The sequence below is a fragment of the Carcharhinus amblyrhynchos genome, chromosome 2 (assembly GCF_965287045.1).
Source record: "Carcharhinus amblyrhynchos chromosome 2, sCarAmb.v2.hapA, whole genome shotgun sequence".
In the NCBI taxonomy this organism is placed as follows: Eukaryota; Metazoa; Chordata; class Chondrichthyes; order Carcharhiniformes; family Carcharhinidae; genus Carcharhinus; species Carcharhinus amblyrhynchos.
Window position 1 is genome coordinate 107133182 of NC_137325.1, and position 24565 is coordinate 107157746.

At 44.2% G+C, this 24565-nt stretch overlaps 1 protein-coding gene across 5 annotated transcripts in view; it reads left to right on the top strand.

Moving 5' to 3' along the window:
* The window catches only part of adam22 (ADAM metallopeptidase domain 22), a 290976-nt gene that overhangs the window by 231989 nt on the left and 34422 nt on the right, over window positions 1-24565 (top strand). For all 5 annotated transcript variants that reach the window (XM_080210663.1, XM_080210672.1, XM_080210680.1 and 2 more), the window contains exons 24-25: window positions 8219-8312; window positions 14259-14349. In XM_080210663.1, the coding sequence (XP_080066789.1) occupies window positions 8219-8312; window positions 14259-14349 (185 nt within the window). The remainder of the gene's footprint in view (window positions 1-8218; window positions 8313-14258; window positions 14350-24565) is intronic.

Here is a 24565-nt window from a genome sequence, read left to right on the forward strand (position 1 = left end):
TCTCTCCACAGATGCTGTTAGACCTGCTAAGATTTTCCATCATTCTGTTTTTTATAGCACAATTCTCTCATCTGTTCTTGAAGCCATTGTGTTTACATAGCTGGTCCAATCCAGTTTCTGATCAATAATAATCCCCAGGATGTCAATGGTTGTGGTTTCAGTGATGGTAATGCCATTGATTGTCAAGGTTAGATTCTCTCTTGTTGCACATAGTCATTGCCTGGCACTTGTGTGGCATGAATGTTATTTGCCACTTATCAACCCAAGCAGAGATGTTGTCGAGGGTTTGCTACCAATGGACATGGATTGCTTCAGCTGTAATGATGGCAACATTGTCAGTGCTCAAATCATCACCATGTGAAGCTGATAGCAAGTTTTTTTTGTTCTCAGTTGCACAATTAAACATGGAAATTTCAAAGTTGCTTTCAGTGATCCTTTTTTCACCAGCCCATCGAGTCTGTACTGATTCTCCAGCAGAGCATCTTACGCAGGCCCTATCCCCATAACCCCACGTATTTACCCCATTAATTCCCTAACCTGCACATTGTGGGACACGTGGAGGCAATTCTTAGCATGTCCAGTTCACCTAACCTGCACATGTTTGGACTGTGGGAGGAAACCGGAGCACCTGGGGGAAACCCACACAGACCCAGGGAGAATGTGCAAGTTCCACACAGTCAGCCAAGGCTGGAATAAAACCCAGTTCTCTGGCATTGTGGGGCAACAGTGCTAACCACTGTGCCATCGTAGGAATAGTAGCATACTCAATGTACATGCTGAGACTTTTTTAAGAACATTTTTTAAGAAATAAGTTATAGCTTCACAGAACAATATGCTCTTGATTTTGCAAAACAAAATTGGCAGAAGTTAAAAAGAACAAAGAACAACCCAGCACGGGAAACAGGCCCTTCAGCCCTACGAGCCCGCGCCGCCGCATCACCCTACACCTATTCTACCCTGTGTGTCTACGAATGGAACCCCTAACTTAGCCAGATTCAGGGGAGAATAGTGTCAATTTAGTAAACCAATCAGCCTAAGAGCACATCTTTGGGGTGTGGGAGGAAACCGGAGCACCCGGAGGAAACCCACGCAACCACAGGGAGAATGCACGAACTCCCACAGACACAGGCCCAAATCCATGTATCTGCACAGCTAGCAGTGCTAGTCACCGAGCTGTTGCGGCGCCTGTCTACCGGTCCAGGATCAAGCACACACACCGACACAAAGTACTAGGCCACTCCCGGAACCTCCAAGAGTAGCCCACGCACGACCCACCGTGTGCATGCCCCTCGTTTGACAACGAGGTGGACCTCCACCTGCGGAACAAGTTCCCCACACAATATTGTCATTTAGCTGTTATTGCCATATTGAGACTGGGGAAAAATGTTTGCCATCATGAAATAGCTCAGAGAGCAGGGCAAAGTGTAATTAATGGCACTGATATAGGAAATCTGTTAACAATTGCTAATTTGCATTTTGCCTCAATCTTTTACACTGATTTAAAGCCTTATTCCAGAAAAATTGCTTATTTGTGGTATTTGCCCTAAAGGGAAAAATAGTTTTGTCATTTCTTAATCTGTTCACTGTCTAACTGAATTTATAGAAACATGTAAAAGTTCACAGCCAATCGCTAGCGATTGGTGAGTGGCATTTAACCAGTCATATACTGATAGTGAGAGCAAATTTTGAACAAAATAGTTGAATGTAAAGAATATACTCATTTGGATGCTGCTAGATTTGTCATGTGAACCCACAGATTTGAGCAGACCTTTGGCAGTGCCGTTCTTCTGAATCCAAGATAATGCTTGGTAAATCTATATTACATTATATTAATAAACTTAGTAATAAGTACAAACACACATGAAAATACAAGCTGTAGTGCAGTCAAAATATTTTTTCTACAGCATTGAATACATTCAATGATTGCCCTTGTGCAGTTCTATTAATCATATGGTTTTTGTGACTTAGCCCAGTATTATCGACCAACAAACTGGAATGCCAGTCAGCTGTAAGAAAATAGAGTAGAATAGAATAGCTCCGTGTTAAATGAGATTATTTTAAGCAGCTGGATTGATAATAGGCCAAAAATAATTACGTATATAGAAGAACTCTACTTCAGTGGGTTGATTGGAAAGAAAAGGAGGAATTTAACCACAAATGTATGTGGGCAGGATAAATACATAAAACTGCTTGATGTTGGCAGAATGCAGTCTGGTGATGTTAATAGGCCTTGCCACAACCCCCTCCCCCCTTTCACCCAACCTGCCCAGAGAGGCTTCTAAGGCCTCCAGTTCTATTGGCTAGGTCATCATGACTGGTCCACATTGCAGGGTACTAGCTGTGATTCACATCGGAGAGAACCTCTCCTGGCGAGGCCACAGAGGCAAGTGAGCCCGGATGATAGCGTTCTGGGCTCATTAATCCAATGAAAAAAAAATTTCAATATAATTTATTCAGCCTTGTGCCCATTTCCAGCAGGAGGCTGATCATGCCGGACATCTGGTGCCGGTAAGATTGCGAGAAGCGAAAAGTTGGGTGTGAACCTGATTTCTTGGCTTTCGTGCGATCTTACCAGCTTGCCCTGCCCATCGACTGGTGGGGTGCAACAGTAAGGTCGCCCCAACTGCTGGAAGTGCATGACCATTTTTCAGCCTGGGATCCAGTACTCTATTACTCCTTTCTCAATCAAATAAATTATCATCCCATCCCAGGTTGCCAGACCAGTTGGGAAGGGTGGGTGGGAAGGCTGACATATCCAAATAGTTAAATCTTGGACAACAAAAACAGAAAATTCTGCACAAACTCAGAGGCTGTCTCCCTCCACAGACACTGTCAGACCTGCTGAGTTTCTCCAGCATTTTCTGCTTTTGTTTCAGATTCCAGCATCCACAGTATTTTGCCTTAGTCAAATCTATGATATCTATTTAAAGCAACAGCCATATGGGACAGCAGTGTTCACCAGCATTTGAATTTCTGAGAACATAAGAACATAAGAAATAGGAGCAGGAGTAGGCCATCTAGCCCTTCGAGCCTGCCCCGCCATTCAATAAGATCATGGCTGATCTGTCGTGGCTCAGTTCCACTTTCCCGCCCTCTCCCCATAACCCTTAATCCCCTCTCTTATCAAGAACCCATCAACCCGCTTCTTAAAAATATTTAGCGAGGCAGCCTCCACCACTTCAACGGGCAGAGAATTCCAGAGATTCACCACCCTTTGAGTGAAGAAGTTCCTCCTCAACTCCGTTCTAAACCGCCTCCCCCTTATCTTGAGGCTGTGCCCCCTAGTCCTACTGTCTTTTTTGAGCGGGAAGAGTCTCTCCACCTCTATCCTATCCATCCCATTCATCATCTTATACGTCTCAATGAGATCTCCCCTCATTCTTCTAAACTCTAACAAGTACAAGCCTAGTTTATTCAGCCTCTCCTCATAGCTCAATCCCCTCAACTCCGGTATCAGCCTAGTAAACCCCCTCTGCACTCCCTCCAGGGCCAAAATATCCTTGCGCAGGTGCGGCGCCCAAAACTGCACACAGTACTCCAGCTGCGGCCTCACCAATGCCCTATACAGCTGCAGCAAGACCTCCCTACTTTTATATTCAATCCCCCTCGCTATGAAGGCCAGCATCCCATTCGCCTTCCTGACCACCTGCTGCACCTGCAAGCTGGGTTTTTGCGACTCATGCACAAGGACCCCGAGGTCCCTCTGCACCGTCGCCTGCTGCAGTTTTTCGCCACGTAAGTAATAGTCCTTCCTACCATTCTTCCTACCAAAGTGGACCACCTCACACTTGCCAACATTAAATTCCATTTGCCATTTCCTGGCCCATTCGCCCAGCCTATCTAGATCTGAGGCTTAAGTAACCACAGGAATGGACCTGGGATTGATCCTTTAATGGGTTCTGTAGTCTTATCTGGAGCTTCTGCTGTGGGATCTGAGTAGCTGCAGTCTTCCATTGAGAATGGCTGGAAGAGGACAAACATTCTGAGCAAGGAGATGTAGATGGAAGTGACTGAGGCAATCACCAGCAGTGGCCACAGCTTCTGGATACCATGCTGGGTCTGAGGAGCTGCCAGCCATCTGATTATCCCGGAGTTCTTGGGGACAGAATCTTTTCCCTTAAAAGGATTAGGAGCCCCAATTAATTGCCTGATGAATTTAAGATCTGGTACAGCTCCCTGAAGCAGCAACAGTCAGGTTGCTCCAACTTTCCAAATAAATTATCAGATTAGCTGTCACTGTTGATCTAGAGCTCTGTCAAATACTTTTTCAAAAGTCCAAAAGAACTAGTTTGTGATATTCCTGAAGAAGTTTTCCTTTGCCTAACTAAATCAGGACTTGGTTCTCCTGGTTATGTTAATCCCACACAGATAGTCTCCTTTTATCACCTGTATGACTAGCTGATGCTTTTGAATAGAAAACACTTTTATGAATCAGCATCACTTCCTTTTAAGAAAATAAACAATCGACTCATTTATGTAAATTTAATTGAATGGAAATTTTAGGGCAATGAAGAAATTTTAAATCCCTTGAAGCATTTTGAATTCATAAGGCTGGAGTTTTTGGTTGCTAATCTAACATTAATCCATGCGGAATTAATCCACAGTGGTTAGCACTGGCACCTCACAGTGCCAGGAACCTTGGTTCGATTCCAGCCTTGGGTGACTGTGTGGAGTTTGCACATTCTCCCCGTGTCTGTGTGGGTTTCCTCCGGGTGCTCCGGTTTCCTCCCACAGTCCAAAGATATGTAGGTTAGATGGATTGGCCATGCTGAATTGCCTCTTTGTCCAAAGATGTGTAGATTAGGTGGATTGGCCATGGTAAATGTGCAGGGTTATGGAGACAGTGTACTTAGATGGGATGCTCTTCCAGAGAGTTGGTACAGAATCAATGGGCCGAATGGCCTCTTTCTGCATTGTAGGGATTCTATGGTTCTATGGAATAACACAGCTGCAGAAATACAAAATGGCCTGGTCTGATCCATTCAGAATCACATGACACAGGTAACATTTTCTTTCAATGTAAGTGTGTTACTTTGACAAAAGCTGTAATTTCAATATAATTTCAGGAAAAACTTCTGCAAATAAATGAGCAAAGTAGTGGCAAAGTGACACAAAATGGGTCTGTGTATATTTACACAATCCTCTGAGTTTTCAATATCTACTTAAGTATGAAATGTTATTTTTTTTAAATCTAATGAAGCAAACCTGTATAGTTTGCCCTCCCTAATTGGTAAGTGAAAATTTCTATTTATTTTTCATTAATGAGCAGAATTTGCATAACCCATCTTCGCCCGTGCAAGGTTTAAAATGCTCACTGTGTGCTGATGATGAGGGTAATCTATATCATTTATTCTCACCTGTGAAATATATCTGGACATTTCATAACTTTTCATTAAATACTGTAACCTGTACGTAGAATAGTGAATGCTTCATAATCATTTACAAGTTGCAAATACTAATTAAGAATCTGTAACTACAGTGTGTTAATGGATTAACGTGCATAACTGAACTAAATGCACCATACTAACATACAAAAGTTATTTTTCTGAAAGAATAAGGTCATATTTGGAATGATAGTTAACCTATTTCAAAATTAAGTACAATCTGAGCATACATGTTCAACTCAGGCTCATTATTTAAAAAAAAGGACAAATGTTTTAAAAGATGACTTCCATGTTACAGTACAATTTCAAAGAACAAAGAATAGTACAGCACAGGAATAGCCCCTTCGGCACCGACACATGATGCTTTTCTAAACTAAAGATCTTTTGCCTGTACGTGGTCTGTACCTCTCTACACCCTGCCTATTTGTGTATCTGTCAAATACCTCTTAAACGTTGCTATTGTATCTGCTTCTACCACCTCCTCTGGCAGTGTGTTCCAGGCACTTACCACCCTCTGTGTAAAAAAAAAACTTGTCTTTCACATCTCCTTTAAACTTTCCCCCTTTTTACCTTAAATCTATGTCCCCTAATAATTGACATTTCTATCCTGGGAAATCATTACAATAGGTTCTATATTCCTCGAGCTTAGACAAATGAGGAGTGATCTGATGGAAAAATATAAAATTCTTGAGGAATTTGATGCTTAGTTTTTTTCCTATGGCTGGAGAATCTAAAGCACGGGGTCACAGAATAAGGGTCCAACCATTTAGGACTGAGATGAGAAGGAACTTCTTCATCTCAAAGTGTTGTAAATTTTTGGAATTCTCTACCCCAGAAAGCTGTATATGCTCAGTCATTGACTGTGTTCAAGGCAGAGGCTGATAGATCTTGGGTACTTAGAGGATGAAAGGACATGGGGATACTGCAGGAAGATGGAGTTGAAGTCTTGTTAAATGGCAGAGCTGTTACTATTTCTTACAGTCTTATGTATCTCGTATTTACACAGGGATAACCTATGAGCACACAGTACTTTACAAAAGTGAGAATTTATTGGAATGCACTTTCATGAGAATGCAGCAGTTTAATGAATTTACACAACAATTGTAAAGTGCAAAAGCATTTATCTGAGAGTTTTACTTCTGTTGTAGCTGAAATGTGGTTATATGTGATCTTAAAAGTGACGTCAAAGTTATCTATAGGAATTAGAAGTTCTATCTCTTACATAGAACTCTTTCTGGCTCGTAGGCTGGATATCATTACCAGTTGATGATTTAAATAATACATTGATTGAACTTGCCTGTGACCGCTCCTGTACTCACACAAACTAAGGTTTCTGGACCTGTCTGAAATGTTGCCTGCCCCCAACTCCCACCCCAAGTCTGTTATCAGGAGGCAGTCAAGCTAAACGGGCTCCTGCTGCCTATGGGGATCTGAGTGTCATCCAGAACATTCCAGTAGTTTTCCTTTAATTGACCTCAGTAGACTTTAATGATCCATGCCGACCTGTCACGTGTGGGTGGGTGTGTAGCCCTGTTGGCCTACTTCCTCACTCAGCCTACATAAGAACATGAGAAATAGGAACAGGAGTAGGCCATCTAGCCCTTCGAGCCTGCCCCGCCATTCAATAAGATCATGGCTGATCTGAAGTGGATCAGTTCCACTTTCCCGCTTTCTCTCCATAACCCTTAATTCCCTTGTCTGTCAAAAACCTATCTACCCGTGACTCAAATATATTTAGCGAGGTAGCCTCCACCACTTCAACGGGCAGAGAATTCCGTTGAAGCCGCCACAAAAAAAAGCCCACGGGCAAAATGGAACAGGGAAACTGGCATGCCAGCCGATGGGACAGTTTTTAGCACGCAACTGCATCCGATTCAAACATCGGCATAGCATGAGCACTATTTATGCAGCCGCAATGTGTATTATTCTGCCATTCCATTCTGAGAGCACTAGTTAATGAAAGTGCCATGGATCTTGATCAGTCTAAAACATCAAAATTTAGAACAGCATTTTCAATGCTGTTAGTTGGTTTGTTTTGCAGTGAGTGCAAGAGATTCTCACTTGTTCTAACAGGCCCTGAGAAATGTAACATTGGACCAATCAGAACACGGATCTATACTCATAATTAGGGCTTAGTTGAAACGAGAACAGGTTACTTACTCTTCTATAAGTAAACTAGTTTAAGTTCTAATTTGTCATATTTGTAAGACGAAGAGGGTAAAGGTGTGCGACCTTATAATTTACTCCTCAAGTCAAGTTCACAACATTGAATTTCAGATATATATTAAGGATACAGAAATTAAACATACAGGTAACAGCAGTAATTTTGACAATGTGTTTAATTAGTTCGGTAACATCTCAAATGTTATTCAGTTCTGAGCTCAGTAGACGGGCTGCGGTTGGAAAATTCCAGCCGGTATACTTCAGGGTAGTCAGATTAACCCTTTCTTTGCAATATATTGGGGAATTGGATCATTGATAATTTTAGATTCTTTGGGTCGAGGTTGAACTATTAAGAAATCATTGAGATTCTACTTTACTCATTTGGTACCGGGTTAAAATCCTGTCAATTACAGGTAACCATGTTAACATAAAAAGCCTGGTTTCAGAAGGCAGAGTACAAAATGGTAAATATCCCATTTGCAAAGCAGGAAGCTTCGATCAATTAACTTCATCTACTGCTTAAGAGCTATATTAATGTGAGAGTAAATGGTAAATTGAATATTGCTTACACTTTTTGATTCATTGTCAATGTTGTTATGTGCTACAACAAAGAGTTTAAAACAGGTGTAAAACTGTCGGCATACTCTCTCATTTTATCATTTCATTTACAGATTTGCAGTAATGAAGGAAAGTGTGCCTGTGACCTTCAGTGGGATGGTGCTGACTGCAGTATATATGCACCAAAGACAGCTACAGAAGAATCAGGTTTGTGTAAATGAATTGTGTGCCCTTTGCAATGTCTATGAACATTCCACAATAGGTAACAGTGCCATTTATGGAAACAGGGCTAGGACATTGAGCTCTTCAGATTTGTTATTGCCATTCTATTAGATCAAGGCGAATCTGTAACTTTTGTTTCCTCTTCCTTATTACTTTTGCGTAACAAAAATCTATCATTCTCAGTCTTGAACTTTCAGTTGAGCCTGTATCTAATGCCTTTATGAACAAATGTGTGCTGATCTCATTCCTAACAGGCCTAGGCCTAATTTTAAGATTATTCCCCCTTGGGTCAGATTCTCTCTCCAAAGGAAATAGTTTCTCTGCATTACACTATTGAACCCTTTATAATTTTAAACACCCTGATTAGATCACCCTTCAACTTTCTAATATTAAGGAAATGTGAGTCAAGTTTATGCAACATGTCCTCATAATACAGCCTTTCTAACCCCTGTAGCATTCTGGTAAATCTACGTCACTCCCTCTTCAAAGTCAGAACATTTCTGAGCTGCAAAATCCAAAACAGAATGCAGTTTTGGCTGCATCCATGGCAGGAAAATTTTAGTGGCGTAGAACTGCCATCTGCTTTCCTCAGGGCAAACTCCAACTTTGTCCACAGCAGAGATCCTCCAATCCTGCTGCAGTGGATAAAATTTTGGCTGAATGGCAAATTCTCCATTCTCACTGGCAGCGGTAGCAGAATTCCACCCCTGATTTCAGGAAGGTCCTAAAACGCAGGCCAGGATTCCACCAAAAAGAACTGGCCTCTCTCTGTTCTGTCCAGCGGGGTCAGGGCGCCTGTTCCCTGTTAACACCACTGGAGGAAATGACTCATGGCAGGGGATGGGGAACATGTTTGCGGGGATAGAATATTTTCCTGGGCCTGCTAATCGTATTGAAATTCTAATTTCAATACAATAATCAACTCTGTGCTGATTTCCAGCATGGGCTGATTGTGTTATATAAAAGCGCTTTGGAGATTTGTGACTGGCATTAAGTTGGTCACAAACCTCTCTAAAAGTCCCTCGCTAGTGTCTCCAGCAACATATCTCGAGCAGCGCAGTGGGCCAGAAGAACCCCAGCCATATTGTACCCCTCCTAACAAAAAACATCTGATTTAAACAGCTGCTGGGGCACCTGATTAAACATCATGGCTAGGGTGGAGTAGATCGTATTGACACTTATGTTTGGGCATGGGAAATTGGTCCATTTTTTTGCTTTTGCTTCCTGTCTGAAGGGATAGTGCAGCTGGAACATTTTCACTCCAGAGTGTCACATCCCATGTGTGGATAACATAAATAATGTAATACAGCTTAGTAAGAAATAAATAAGAGCCCAAATTGTCCGGTCCCCAGATCATCAGATACCATGTATATGATGGGAGTTGCACAAAGGAATCCAGCAGATAGCCTGACACATGGACATATATGGGAATTGCTCGGGAAGTTAACATTTCTGATGGATAATTCCTTGCTTCCTGCTACACTCTGCTAATGAGCTGGAGTCGGAGACTTGGGGCAAATCTGTAAGACTTACATTGATAGTCACCATGGTATGATTTAGAATCCCATTTAACATTGGGTAACTTCACAACTGGCATCTCACCAATCACCTCCAACTATTCCCCCCACCTCATCCAACCACCCATGATACTGAACGCCCCCCCCCCAACCACCTGACAACCCCCCCCCCCGATCATCTAACCATTCCCTTGAACACTTGACAGTATCCCCGATATCCCATCTATTTCCCCTACTCCCTGACTCTCTGTTCACCCAACAAACACCCCCTCTGTCCACCCGACCATTCTCCCACCCAGACGTGAATATTCTCCTGACCACCCAATTAACCCCCAACAAGGCCTTGATCACTCAGCAATTCCATCCCCCCTGCTCATCCACCTACCCACCTGCCAACTACCCAACTTGATCACTCATACTCACCTTCTCCCCCCATCCCACCTTACTCATCTACCTACTTCATCCGCATCCATATTCATCCAGTCATTAGCATGCTCAAAATTTTTGAGACTTTTAAACACTTACTGAATACGACGGTTGATATTGTGAAAAGGGGAGGGCAGGTAGTGCAGGGGGGGCGCGGCGGGGATGTATTTTGCAATGATCTTTATTGCTGCACTTAACGTGGATTTCTGTTCTGTGCTGGAGGATTTCTTCTGTATTCTTGATCGGAAGTTGGGCCTTTTTGAACGTATTCAGTTAAATGTGTCCAGTTCCCTGCAGTGGGAGCCTTTGTCACTCATAACATAAGTAATAACATGTCAAGAAATGTAACAGGTTGGGATCAGATTGCGTGATCGAGTGTTTGACCCCCTCCTAAAACCTCCTCCTTCTTTGTGGGAGCTAGTGGGTTAAAATTGAGGCACATCCATCTGTCCCATACAGATTATATTGCAATTTAATGCTGCCAGTGTGATTTTTTTTTTTACATTTCCATCTTCCAAGGAGAATTACAAGGGCTTTGATTTTTGACTGTTGGGCTGCTGACTGGTGAAGTGCATTTTGTGGCTGATGCCACCCCAGTTCCACGGGGCTGCCGGAATTAAACTACAACTGTGTGAACCCAACTAATGTAATACAGGTAGAAGAGAGGGAGTTTAACAGGGCTAACTTTGGAACCGTGCATTACGCAAATGATGCCAAGGTGTTACCTGTGCTCAGAGCAGGGGTGAGTCTTCATTTTGGTTGTCATGATTTAACACAATGGAAAGATCATTTTCTAAGTAGAGTTGATAAAAATCACTCTACTGGGTTAGCTTTCTGCTGGAGAGTTGGCAACTAAACTGCAACAAAAAGAAACATGGTGGAAAAGACTATTCACAGAAATGAAAAGAAGCCTTTGTCAAGGGATGGCAAGACACTGTTGCTGCTGTGGAGACAAGAAAATAGCAGTTAATTTTTATTAGTCTAACAGATTATTTGCAATGATTACAGTAAATTAACTGTGGCCTTAGCTGGTTTAGGCAGATAAGAAATAGTTTTATTAACATAATAAATTTGCTAATTAGAAGAGCAGACACGATCAGAATGTAATTGCATTTTGCCTGCGGGAAGGTGACTCATTAATAGAATTCTTTCACAAACACAGTTCTAATCCAGAAAGACAAAGGGAATTTAATAAAACAACATCTCCTGCATTTTGATTTAGAATAAGGTGCACACAGTGTGCCTAAATCTAATTTGTGTTAAAACATACATTTTCTACTCATATGCATATCGAATACTAGCATTATAAAATGTAATTACATGATGCATATTAATTGTGTGGTTTTATAAACTCTTATTTTGTTAGTATCACTGGAAATGCAGTATGTTGGGCTGTAATTTGCTGACAAAATATCGGTAAGGTAAACATTGCGTGCAAATCCTGACAGATGCGCAGTTAAGCACAGATGTCCAAAGGTTGCAGTCTGTCACAATGGCAGTTTGCTGACTGGCTCACCATTGAAATATTATCAGAATGGTGTACGGTTGCTGAATTTGCGAGGTAACTATGAACTAAACTCAATACAGAACGTGGTTGTCCAGTTCAGTCTAAATGACCTTATATGACTTGATGAGAGTTACTTACTGTAAATAACCATCCTGGCACTGAAGATAAACTATTGTAAGTGTGGGTCACATTTCTCCAGCTGTTGGTAGGAATTTAAAAAATGTCAGAATTTAAGTTTAAAACAATGTCCTGTAACTTGTGCAGAGTGGCAGTCTCTGTCAGATTGCCACTTCAAATGAACTTACCTTCACTGAGATTTGAAAGCTGCTGTCTCGTCCAACCTACCTGACTCTTGAGAGTCCACCCCCACGCAGCATCGGTATGGAGTAACCTGAGACGCAGAGAGGTAAGGAATGCCCCTTTTTACTTGCTGCTGCAAAGGGGATGTTTCACGGCACAAATTAAAGAGAGCAGGTAAATTTCAAAGATAAGTGGTTTAGGCCATCAGGGGAGATTCAGAGTGGAGGGAGGTTTGGGTGGGGTTGAGGCAGACTGGAGGGGCTGGCCTGGAGGGGAGGGTGAGGATGGGGGGGGGGGGGCAGGGGCCACAGGGTGGTGTACCAGACTGGTAGGGGCAGGGGGCAATCTGGACCGGGGGTTTGGGTCAGAGTGGAGGAGGTTGTCCAGAACAAATGGGGATTCAGAGTAGAGAGGGAGGGGAGAGGCAGAGTGGAGGGGTGGGTCATACTGGAGGGGTATGGCCAGAGCCGAAAGGGGCTTTGGAGCAGATGGTGTGGGGTGGTGGTGGGGGGGGGGGGGGGGGGCGGGGGCGTGGTTGCAAGAATAGAAGGGGGATCTGGTCAGGTCCCATTGGGAGATAGGGTTTGGACTGAGAGGTGGATGGTCACGTTACAGGTTGAGCAGGAAAAGAACCTTAAGAGGGCATTAAATGGTGGTAAAAGTGAGTTTCTCCACTGAGGGCTGCCCCAGAATAAATTCACAACCAGATGATCAAACCCCCCCCCTTGCTCAGAGCCTGCACTGGGGTGGGGAAAGTATAAAGTTCTGGCCAATGCTTTTACACAGGTTGTTAGTATGTTAGTCTGCTTGTGAACAATATATCTCAAAACTAATCGACAGACTTTGTAAAAACTTGACAAACAGATAGGGTATGTTCGAAGAACAAACTGACTAGTTTTGGGGGAGATGCATTTCTGGACCCTGGAATTATTTTGAACGGTCCATCCTTTAACATTGAGAGAATCGGTTAATTGACTTTCTTTTCGAACATTGTCGGTTATTTAATTTAGAACGTTGTTGTTTGTTTTGGAATGTTGTTGATAATCTCAGCTGCTGATGTGCAATTTGTGACAGCTATAAAAATCTAAGCAGAATTTTCAGAGCAGGTTGTTGGATGTGGATTGGCCTGAAGCCTTCACAATGAGATGGAAACTCTGAATCAAAGAAGTTTATTTTTTTAAGCTTTAACTTACAGAGCATCAAGAAGAGTTGCATAATTATAATAATGCTGAGTTAACATAATGTGGTGAAATATGTGCTGTCCTGTGTGCCATATTCTGTTGTTTATTTTGTATTTTTGTAGGTAATTCTATCCAATATCACAATCTGAAGTTGTATCTAATAATAGTACAGAAGTTCACATCTTTTATTTTTTAACTAGTGCTGTGTTTTGTGTTGGTGATTCAGTGCATTTTTAAGAATTAGGTGTAATTATGAAGAAACAAACTTACTTGAAATTTGTAGTCCCTATTCTCAGAATTCCTATGACCTGCGCAGACCTGGAACTTGCAAATCCTGGGTGTTTTTTTAAGGTGGTAGTTAATGGATTTTATTAATTTACCATGAATTTAGGTTACACACTGTGAATTACCAATGTAATGCACATATTCTGACACCTCTACCTAAATGAGATATAACCATAAAGTTAAATAGCTCATGCAACCCTAATAGTTTCTTATATGAACATTTAAATACTCTAACTGACTCTTAATATTAACATTTTGTGTAACCCCTTAGTTATTTTTAAAGGATTACTAATTCTGCTGTTTTGCATAATTAGATGGAAAAGAAAGGAATTGTTCAGTACATTAGATTGTATGAAATTGCAAATAGTCATATTTAAGATTTAATAGCATTGAAGATGAATCAGGAAATATAACAGACTGGTAACTCGTAGATACCTCATGAAATCTATTAAAATGCATAAATACCTGGAATTTCCTGGGGGAGTTCCACTGACCAGTCACTGTAATTTTGGCAGAAGACCAGCAGGAGCCTCGTTTAGGTATCTTTATACATCCAGTTCTAAAGTATCATAATGACAAGAAAGGAGTGAGTGGCAATGTGAGATGGCTTTAATGTGAAGGAAAACAATACGGAATACGTATGAGTCAACTTTAAATCGTTGCTAACTGACTTCTTAGGAGATTAATTAGTTGTGTTCCTTCCTCATTGTCTCAGGGTCAGTTCGAACCAATATTATCATAGGTGCCATTGCAGGGACCATCCTTATGGCAATCCTAATCTTGGCTGTTGCAGCATTTTTTTACAAGTAAGTATCAAAACTTTGCCCTTGTATTGCTGCGTAACTTCCTTGAGATCATGTTTACATTATTGATAAGATAACAACTATATTTATGCTGACAGAATTTTTTCATTGTGTTGCTCTTCGGAGAATTGGTGCAGACTCATTGGGCTGAATGGCCTCTTTCTGCACTGTTGTGATAGACTCATTAAGAGGATATATTTTGTTTCCTTCATTAACTAAAATAAATAGTAGTCACATAAGACTTCAGATCTAATTTCATGAGCCCATGCTCTAGGGAGGGAAGTTTACCAATCAACTATATATTTGGGGCTAGATATTGCAGTTAGTAGTGAAGCAATGGCTCATTGACTTTGGTAAAAATATGCCCAAAATGATCTAATGGTCTCAGTGCCATGGGACTTCTTCCCCAGTGACAGTTTATATCTGTTGCCATATCTAGGGTGATGTCAGCAAGCAGATTAAGAAACTAATCATAGTCCAAACATGAACAAAAGCACTGAGCTCAAGACGTGAGTTGAGAGTGACTGTCCTTGGCATCAAAGCCACTTTTGACCAAGTGTAGTATCAGGGATATTACATATTTCACTTGTAGGACAAAAGAAGATGAAGTCATAGCATATGGGGTGTGTGCAAACAGCATCACAAATTTATTGAATAGCTATTAACTCTACAAAGGTTTGATCTAGAGTGCTGCAAAGCTTGTGAAGCAGCCAATAACATCATAAACTATACACATGACCAGATAATGCAATAACACATAAACGGCCCCAAATATATAACACTTTACCTTTGAGGTCCCATGACAACAAGTAATCATAGGCTGGAAAGTAGCAAAGTTGGAGAACTCTGCGTTTGTGGTACTGCGTTACATCACCAAAAAACTGCTTACATGGTGATTTAATGAACCCTGGTCCTTAGAGACTTTCAGTGAATGCTCCAGGGTCTGGACAGACCTTTTGGCTAATCAATTCATTGATGGGTGGTAAGGTGCTGATTTTATGTGTTGGGTACCACTCACCTTTACATAGTCTTCAAATTCTTGACCGTGAATTTGTGGTCCATTATCACTCACGATTTTGTTTGGTTTTCCAAACTACTGAAAATCTCATTGAATTTTTGATGGTTTGTTCCACAGTTGTTGATTTCAACTTCTAGTTGTTTGGAATGTGCATCTATGGCAACCATGAACATATGCCCCTCGTATGGGCTTGCAAAATCAACGTGCAACTGATGTCACCAAGACAGCTTAGGCCACTCCCATGAATGCAATGGGGACAACTGCAGTGCGTTCCTTACCCACACACATGACTGGCACAATCCTGACATACACTATCTTACACACACTCTCTGTCTCTCACACACACATCACTCTCTTACACACACACATCACTCTCGTGCACACACGCGCGCGCGCACACACACACACACACACACACACACATATATTATCTACACATTCCTGCAAAATAAAGTGCTGTCAGAGACACACAGTGCTGTCACACAAACAACTCTCTCACACACAAGCAACTCTCTCACACACACGCAACTCTCTCACACACAAGCAACTCTCTCACACACGCAACTCTCACGCGCACACGCAACTCTCTCACGCGCACACGCAACTCTCTCACGCGCACACGCAACTCTCTCACGCGCACACGCAACTCTCTCACGCGCACACGCATCTCTCTCTCTCACGCGCACACGCATCTCTCTCTCTCACGCGCACACGCATCTCTCTCTCTCACGCGCACACGCATCTCTCTCTCTCACGCGCACACGCATCTCTCTCTCTCACGCGCACACGCATCTCTCTCTCTCACGCGCACACGCATCTCTCTCTCTCACGCGCACACGCATCTCTCTCTCTCACGCGCACACGCATCTCTCTCTCTCACGCGCACACGCATCTCTCTCTCTCACGCGCACACGCATCTCTCTCTCTCACGCGCACACGCATCTCTCTCTCTCACGCGCACACGCATCTCTCTCTCTCACGCGCACACGCATCTCTCTCTCTCACGCGCACACGCATCTCTCTCTCTCACGCGCACACGCATCTCTCTCTCTCACGCGCACACGCATCTCTCTCTCTCACGCGCACACGCATCTCTCTCTCTCACGCGCACACGCATCTCTCTCTCTCACGCGCACACGCATCTCTCTCTCTCACGCGCACACGCATCTCTCTCTCTCACGCGCACACGCATCTCTCTCTCTCACGCGCACACGCATCTCTCTCTCTCACGCGCACACGCATCTCTCTCTCTCACGCGCACACGCATCTCTCTCTCTCACGCGCACACGCATCTCTCTCTCTCACGCGCACACGCATCTCTCTCTCTCACGCGCACACGCATCTCTCTCTCTCACGCGCACACGCATCTCTCTCTCTCACGCGCACACGCATCTCTCTCTCTCACGCGCACACGCATCTCTCTCTCTCACGCGCACACGCACCTCTCTCTCTCACGCGCACACGCACCTCTCTCTCACGCGCACACGCACCTCTCTCTCTCACGCGCACACGCACCTCTCTCTCTCACGCGCACACGCACCTCTCTCTCTCACGCGCACACGCACCTCTCTCTCTCACGCGCACACGCATCTCTCTCTCTCACGCGCACACGCATCTCTCTCTCTCACGCGCACACGCATCTCTCTCTCTCACGCGCACACGCATCTCTCTCTCTCACGCGCACACGCATCTCTCTCTCTCACGCGCACACGCATCTCTCTCTCTCACGCGCACACGCATCTCTCTCTCTCACGCGCACACGCATCTCTCTCTCTCACGCGCACACGCATCTCTCTCTCTCACGCGCACACGCATCTCTCTCTCTCACGCGCACACGCATCTCTCTCTCTCACGCGCACACGCATCTCTCTCTCTCACGCGCACACGCATCTCTCTCTCTCACGCGCACACGCATCTCTCTCTCTCACGCGCACACGCATCTCTCTCTCTCACGCGCACACGCATCTCTCTCTCTCACGCGCACACGCATCTCTCTCTCTCACGCGCACACGCATCTCTCTCTCTCACGCGCACACGCATCTCTCTCTCTCACGCGCACACGCATCTCTCTCTCTCACGCGCACACGCATCTCTCTCTCTCACGCGCACACGCATCTCTCTCTCTCACGCGCACACGCATCTCTCTCTCTCACGCGCACACGCATCTCTCTCTCTCACGCGCACACGCATCTCTCTCTCTCACGCGCACACGCATCTCTCTCTCTCACGCGCACACGCATCTCTCTCTCTCACGCGCACACGCATCTCTCTCTCTCACGCGCACACGCATCTCTCTCTCTCACGCGCACACGCATCTCTCTCTCTCACGCGCACACGCATCTCTCTCTCTCACGCGCACACGCATCTCTCTCTCTCACGCGCACACGCATCTCTCTCTCTCACGCGCACACGCATCTCTCTCTCTCACGCGCACACGCATCTCTCTCTCTCACGCGCACACGCATCTCTCTCTCTCACGCGCACACGCATCTCTCTCTCTCACGCGCACACGCATCTCTCTCTCTCACGCGCACACGCATCTCTCTCTCTCACGCGCACACGCATCTCTCTCTCTCACGCGCACACGCATCTCTCTCTCTCACGCGCACACGCATCTCTCTCTCTCACGCGCACACGCATCTCTCTCTCTCACGCGCACACGCATCTCTCTCTCTCTCTCACGCGCACACGCATCTCTCTCTCTCTCTCACGCGCACACGCATCTCTCTCTCTCTCTCACGCGCACACGCATCTCTCTCTCTCTCTCACGCGCACACGCATCTCTCTCTCTCTCTCACGCGCACACGCATCTCTCTCTCTCTCTCACGCGCACACGCATCTCTCTCTCTCTCTCACGCGCACACGCATCTCTCTCTCTCTCTCACGCGCACACGCATCTCTCTCTCTCTCTCACGCGCACACGCATCTCTCTCTCTCTCTCACGCGCACACGCATCTCTCTCTCTCTCTCACGCGCACACGCATCTCTCTCTCTCTCTCTCACGCGCACACGCATCTCTCTCTCTCTCTCTCACGCGCACACGCATCTCTCTCTCTCTCTCTCACGCGCACACGCATCTCTCTCTCTCTCTCTCACGCGCTCACGCATCTCTCTCTCTCTCTCTCACGCGCTCACGCATCTCTCTCTCTCTCTCTCACGCGCTCACGCATCTCTCTCTCTCTCTCTCACGCGCTCACGCATCTCTCTCTCTCTCTCTCACGCGCTCACGCATCTCTCTCTCTCTCTCTCACGCGCTCACGCATCTCTCTCTCTCTCTCTCACGCGCTCACGCATCTCTCTCTCTCTCTCTCACGCGCTCACGCATCTCTCTCTCTCTCTCTCACGCGCTCACGCATCTCTCTCTCTCTCTCTCTCTCTCACACGCGCACACGCAACTCTGTCTCTCTCTCTCTCTCTCTCTCTCTCTCTCACACGCGCACACGCAACTCTGTCTCTCTCTCTCTCTCTCACACAAATACTCTGTACTGGCTTTAATCTGGGATGGATTCCCACTATCCTCCCCTTAAACACCATTTCCACTACCTTCCCTATCACAGGATTATTGTTGGACTTGAGCTGCAGTCACTAGAATGTATTCTATCTGAGAAAAACAGAAGATATTGGAAGCACTACTGGCTGATTCTTGACCAGTTGGGAAAGTGTGACAATGCATCAGCATTGGCATTGTCTCTGGCAGCACTTTATTTTGCAGGAATGTGCAGATAATATTAAAGAGCTTTGTTGAAATCTCTTGCAACAAATGATGGAAAGCCTTTATGTGGCCCAAAATATTTGTTAATGGAGAGTGGTGTGTCAGCAATGTGACGTGACCACGAAGAGGTGTGGGTGAAATTTCTGCGCCCCAAAGATAATGCTCAGTGCCTCTTTCTCCAACTGGATATAATTTGATTCAACACCCATCAAAGTGCACAATGGGAATGCTATTGGTCTTTCTTCCCCTGATGGTAATATGTGGTGAGGCCACCACTCCAACTCCACATGGCAAGGCATCACAGGCAAGTTATACTGGTAACTTCAGGTTGAAATGTACCAACACTTCTGACTTTTTCAGGACTTCATGACTGACTGATATGCTTTTTCACACTCTGGTGTCCATTGCTATGCTTATTATATGCCAATTATGCAATGGCTTAAGTAGGGTTGCTAGATTCAAAATAACTTTGCCATAATAATTAATCTCGGAATGATCTTAACTATGTTACATGCATTGGTTATGGAGCCTTCATAATCACCTCCTCTTCTTAGGTGCCTTGTGTAAACTCTTGCTATCGATCACATAGACTAAATATTGTACTGGCACCTGAAATGGCTGGCTTTACTCCAGTGCTCAGCCTGTGAATGGCCAGTTTTTGCACAGCGATGACATGTTTGTTACTGGGTAGACTTTCTCTGGGCATCTTATGGATCTTCGTGCTTGCTCTGAGCTGAGAAGCCATGTTAGCAGCAAGCTCCATTTAAACGGCTATCTCTAAGCTGTTTTCAGACTTAAATTTTGTTCAGTTAGCAATCTCTGCAACCTCATTCCTCAGCTCACAAACCAGACAGTCTCTGATCGTATCTCCAGAGAGTCACCAAATTGACAATGCTCCATGAGATGCTCTGGGGCACAACAAATTGTGCCATATTTTCTCCTTCTAGCTGATTTTTCTTATGGAACTTCAAATGCTCCACAACAATTAATGATTTTGGTGAATAATGATACTCCAGTATTTTTGTTAATTCTTGATACATTTTGCTACTGGGTTTCTTCGGCTGGACCAGACTCTGGAGTAAGTTAAATGTTTTACTGCCAATGGTGCTAAGAAAAGCAGGGACTACGACATCCTCTGAGATCATGTTTTCTAGATATAATACTGAAATATTTCTGCAGATAATGTCCAATTCTTGGATTTTTCCCAAATGGACCAATGGCGCCACACTTACCTGCCATGTTACAGAGGTGCCGAGACCAGCTCAGTAACATTCCTCCAGCTACTTCTCTTAATCTCAAAGCTCTCGCTTATTTTTTAGATCACAATATCAGCCAACTGCAGCAGCTTTTCTTGGATTTGATGCAATGCACAAAATCTCTCTTTTTGTTTACTCTACCTCTGTGCCTCATTTAACTGCACTCGTGATGAGCCCTGCAGCCTGAATTCCTCACATGTTCGCAATGGACCTTCCTCTTTTCTGCCTAACAACCTTACTGATCTAATGCCACGTGCATTCATACGACTTGCTGTTGATACTGCCCCAACATCACTAGTACCAAAGTTTCCAGTTGCAGCACCGATTTTCTTTTCCTTCATTTACTCAAGAAGGGATTTGATCTGCTCCTCATCGCCAGTATTCTTTTTTTATTCTGTTTTATATCGCACTTGTTGAACAAAAGAACATGAAGCATGTCAAAGTTAGGCATTTCCCTGAGTAATTGTGATATTGGTGTAAATGGTTCTGAATTGCAAGTTGCTCAGCAGTGACTTTTTGATGGCAAGTGTGAGATTGAAGGATCCTGTTGAATTTATTCCATACAAGGACATGTCTAGTGCTGAGCCCTTCCTGCATAAAGTCGTCCCTGGCAATATGACCATGCCCCCCAGCTGTTCTGACATTGCCGACCTCCTCTTCCATTTCAGAATCATCTGAATGGACAAGGGTTACTTCCTTCTCCTCCTTTTCATTATCCTCCTACTTAGAAGTTGGAACTCTGCCCATGGGTCTTCTTTGAGTTGTAGGGCTTCTCTGCTGTGCAGCACACATCCTAATTCTGGATATCTTATTGGGGCACATTGCAGAGTTCCACCTGAGTGATCAAGATTCCTGAATACACTTTTGGAATGTCAGTGGCCTGCGCGATACTAATCCTTGTGATGACATGGCTGCTGTTGTAGTTGCACTCTGCCCCAAAGGGAGTCAATAGACAAATTCTCATGCCCCTTTCCCCCTGGAAGCCAACCACAGCACCAGGGACCCGAGCTTGATTCCAGCCTTGGGTGACTGTCAGTATGAAGTTTGCATATTCTCCTTGTGTCTGCATGGGAGGAAACCAGAACACACAGAAGAAACATAGAAAGCAGGGGCAGGGGCAGTCATTCGGCCCTTCGAGCCTGCCCCACCACTCAATGTGATCATGGTTGATCACTAACTTTCAGTATCCTACTCTCTCTTTCTGTCTGGAGGAAACCCACGCAGACATGGGGAGAATGTGAAAACTCCATACAGTATCCGCTTGGGTTTCCTCCCACGGTCCAAAGATGTGTAGATTAGGTGGTTTGGCCAAGATAAATTCTCCCTTAGTGTCCGATGATGTGTAGGTCATGTGGATTAACCATGGTAAATGTGCAGGCTTATTTCTGGGCTTGTCTGCAATTCTTTCAATGATGGAGAAGCCCTCTGCTTTGCAAAAACCCAGGTCAAAATATTCAAAACAGGCTTTTAGAAATAAAGTTACTTTAAAAAAGTAAGTTGAAATTGACAAAAATCAAGTAAACTTTTCAGAATCAATAAGAGAGGTTGCAGTAATCATGTTAAAAACTTACTTGCATGTAACCTTTTACATTTTTCAGTACAAATACAGGGTTAAAGTGGAGGTTTCCATTTATCCTCTGATTGCTTAAGGATTTCATTCTGGGGAGACCTGAGCAACGCAACTTGTGGAGAAGCAGCAAATTACTGATAACTTCTGGATTTTCATATTATTCTGCATGTGTGGATTCCCAGGGCTGAATGTTGGCCCTGATATGGGGGCCAGACCAAAGGCGGGCAGACTATTGCAAACTCTGAATTGTCGCATTGTTTCATTTAAGTAAATAGCATTTAATTCTCTAATAGCTTAGTGGGGCGTGGAGATCCCAAGAACAAGATGGGTGCAGGAGTATTTCCCACCTGAGGTGAACCTTCAGTGACCTCCACACAATTAACTTTCAAAAATGAATGCACAAAAATGGTTCCTCTCTCACACAACTGCTAAAAATTATCAATCTCATGGGTGGTTATTATCACAGAATCCCTACAATGCAGAAGGTGGCCATTTGGCCCATCTAGTCTGTACTGATCACAATCCCACCCACACCCTATTCCCGTAATCCCACATATTTATCCTACTATTCTCCTGACACTAAGAGACAATTTATTATGGCCAATCAACCTGACCCCTACATCTTTGAAATGTAGGAGGAAACCCAAGCACCTGAAGGAAACCCACGCAGACTCAGGGAGAATGTGCAACTCCACACAGACAGTGACACGAGACTGGAATTGAACCTAGGTTCCTGGCGCTGTGAGGCAACAGTGCTAACCACTGGGCCACCATGCCACCTTCTGCTATTTGCAGCCTGCCCTCAGCCCTCCCTCTGATCTCCAGGGGCAGAGCAATGAGAGCTTAAGCATCATGTTCCCTTAGCACCAGTCACTATATTCACTGAGCTCCCACGCGTCTCATGAGATCTCAACCTACATCATCACAAGATCACCCAGAAGCTTTCCAAATGGTTGAATTCAAAGACACAGAACTCCTAGTTTTAGTCAACTAGCATCAATTGTTCCCAAAAGTTATTCCCAGCAAATGTTAAATGCATTCAAGACTGGGATAGAGAGACCTTCGGTCTCTCAGGGAATTAAGAGGTATGGAAAGTAAGTGTGAAAATGGTGTTGAAGCCCAAGATCAGCCATGATTGTATTGAGTGATGGAGCAGGCTCAAGGGACCATCTGGTTTACTTCTGCTCCTATTTCTCGTGTGCTTGGCACATAATGAGTGGAAGAAGGCAAAATGAGCTAAAGGGTGGACACCAGCACCTGAGTATCAAAATATCAAAACTAACAGTGCATCGAAAGCACAAACAGTGTTGGCAGAGAAGAGAGAACGTCATTGGGTTGCAAGGCAGATAATGGGCCAGTGGTATTATCGCTAAATGATTAATCCAGAAACTCAGCTAATGTTCTAGGGACGCAAATTTGAATACTGCCACAGCAGATGGTGGAATTTGAATTGAATAAAAAAAATGTGGAATTAAGAATCTACTGATGACTGTCGATTATTGGAAAAACCCATCTGGTTCACTAATGTCCTTTAGGGAAGGAAATCTGTCATCCTTACTTGGCCTGGCCTACATGTGACTCCAGAGCCACAGCAATGTGGTTGACTCTCAATTGCACTTGAGTATCTCGGGATGGGTAATAAATGCTGGCCAGCCAGCGAAGCCCATGTCCAACAAATAAATTTTAAAAAATGAAAGGAAGGAAATGATTGGCAAATCAGTGAACACATGTTGAGCGAGGGAAGGAAAGGGACCACTTAGATAGTCTGGTCTGTGAGCACGGGCATGTCGAGGGAAATGGTCGGGAGGCTATCATTAACAAGCATGCTGGTGCAGTGGGGTGGGGAGGAATGCAGAAGTAGGAAAAAGGCTGTAATTGCCTGTTCTGGAAAATTCCGGACTGATTAAACTAAAACTGCAGAATGCCTCATCTCTAGGGACTCATGAGAAGTGGCTCATTTCATTTTAAAGTTTCGGAAAGTTCAGAACGGAGTTGAGGAGGAACTTCTTCACTCAAAGGGTGGTGAATCTCTGGAATTCTCTGCCCGTTGAAGTGGTGGAGGCTGCCTCGCTAAATATTTTTAAGAAGCGGGTTGATGGGTTTTTGATAAGAGAGGGGATTAAGGGTTATGGGGAGAGGGCGGGAAAGTGGAACTGAGCCACGACAGATCAGCCATGATCTTATTGAATGGCGGGGCAGGCTCGAAGGGCCAGATGGCCTACTCCTGCTCCTATTTCTTATGTTCTTATGTTCTTATGAAAGTTCAGGTTTCTGCTAGTGCTGTGGCTGCCATTCCCCAAGTCTTGCTCTCCTGGGCAACCGCCTGGCTTGCCCAGTAGTTGCGCCAGCCTTGCTCATGAAACGTTAAAATTTACTAATGCCAGGAAATTCCTGAAGAACTTCCTCCAATCAGTCACCATAAATTTAGTGGAAGATTGGCAAAAGCTTTATTTGTGTATTCTAATATATCCTCTTCTAAAGTATCTATTGGGATGTATTAAGTACTGGAGTAAGTAGCAATGTGAATGACTTTGACATGAAATGAAACAATATGGAACATTTACAGATTGAAGTTAAATTTTATTTGCTGATTTCTCAGGAGATTAAATGCTAATTTTACACCGTCAGCCTACATGCTGGCTTGCCAGAATGGCTGCACCCCG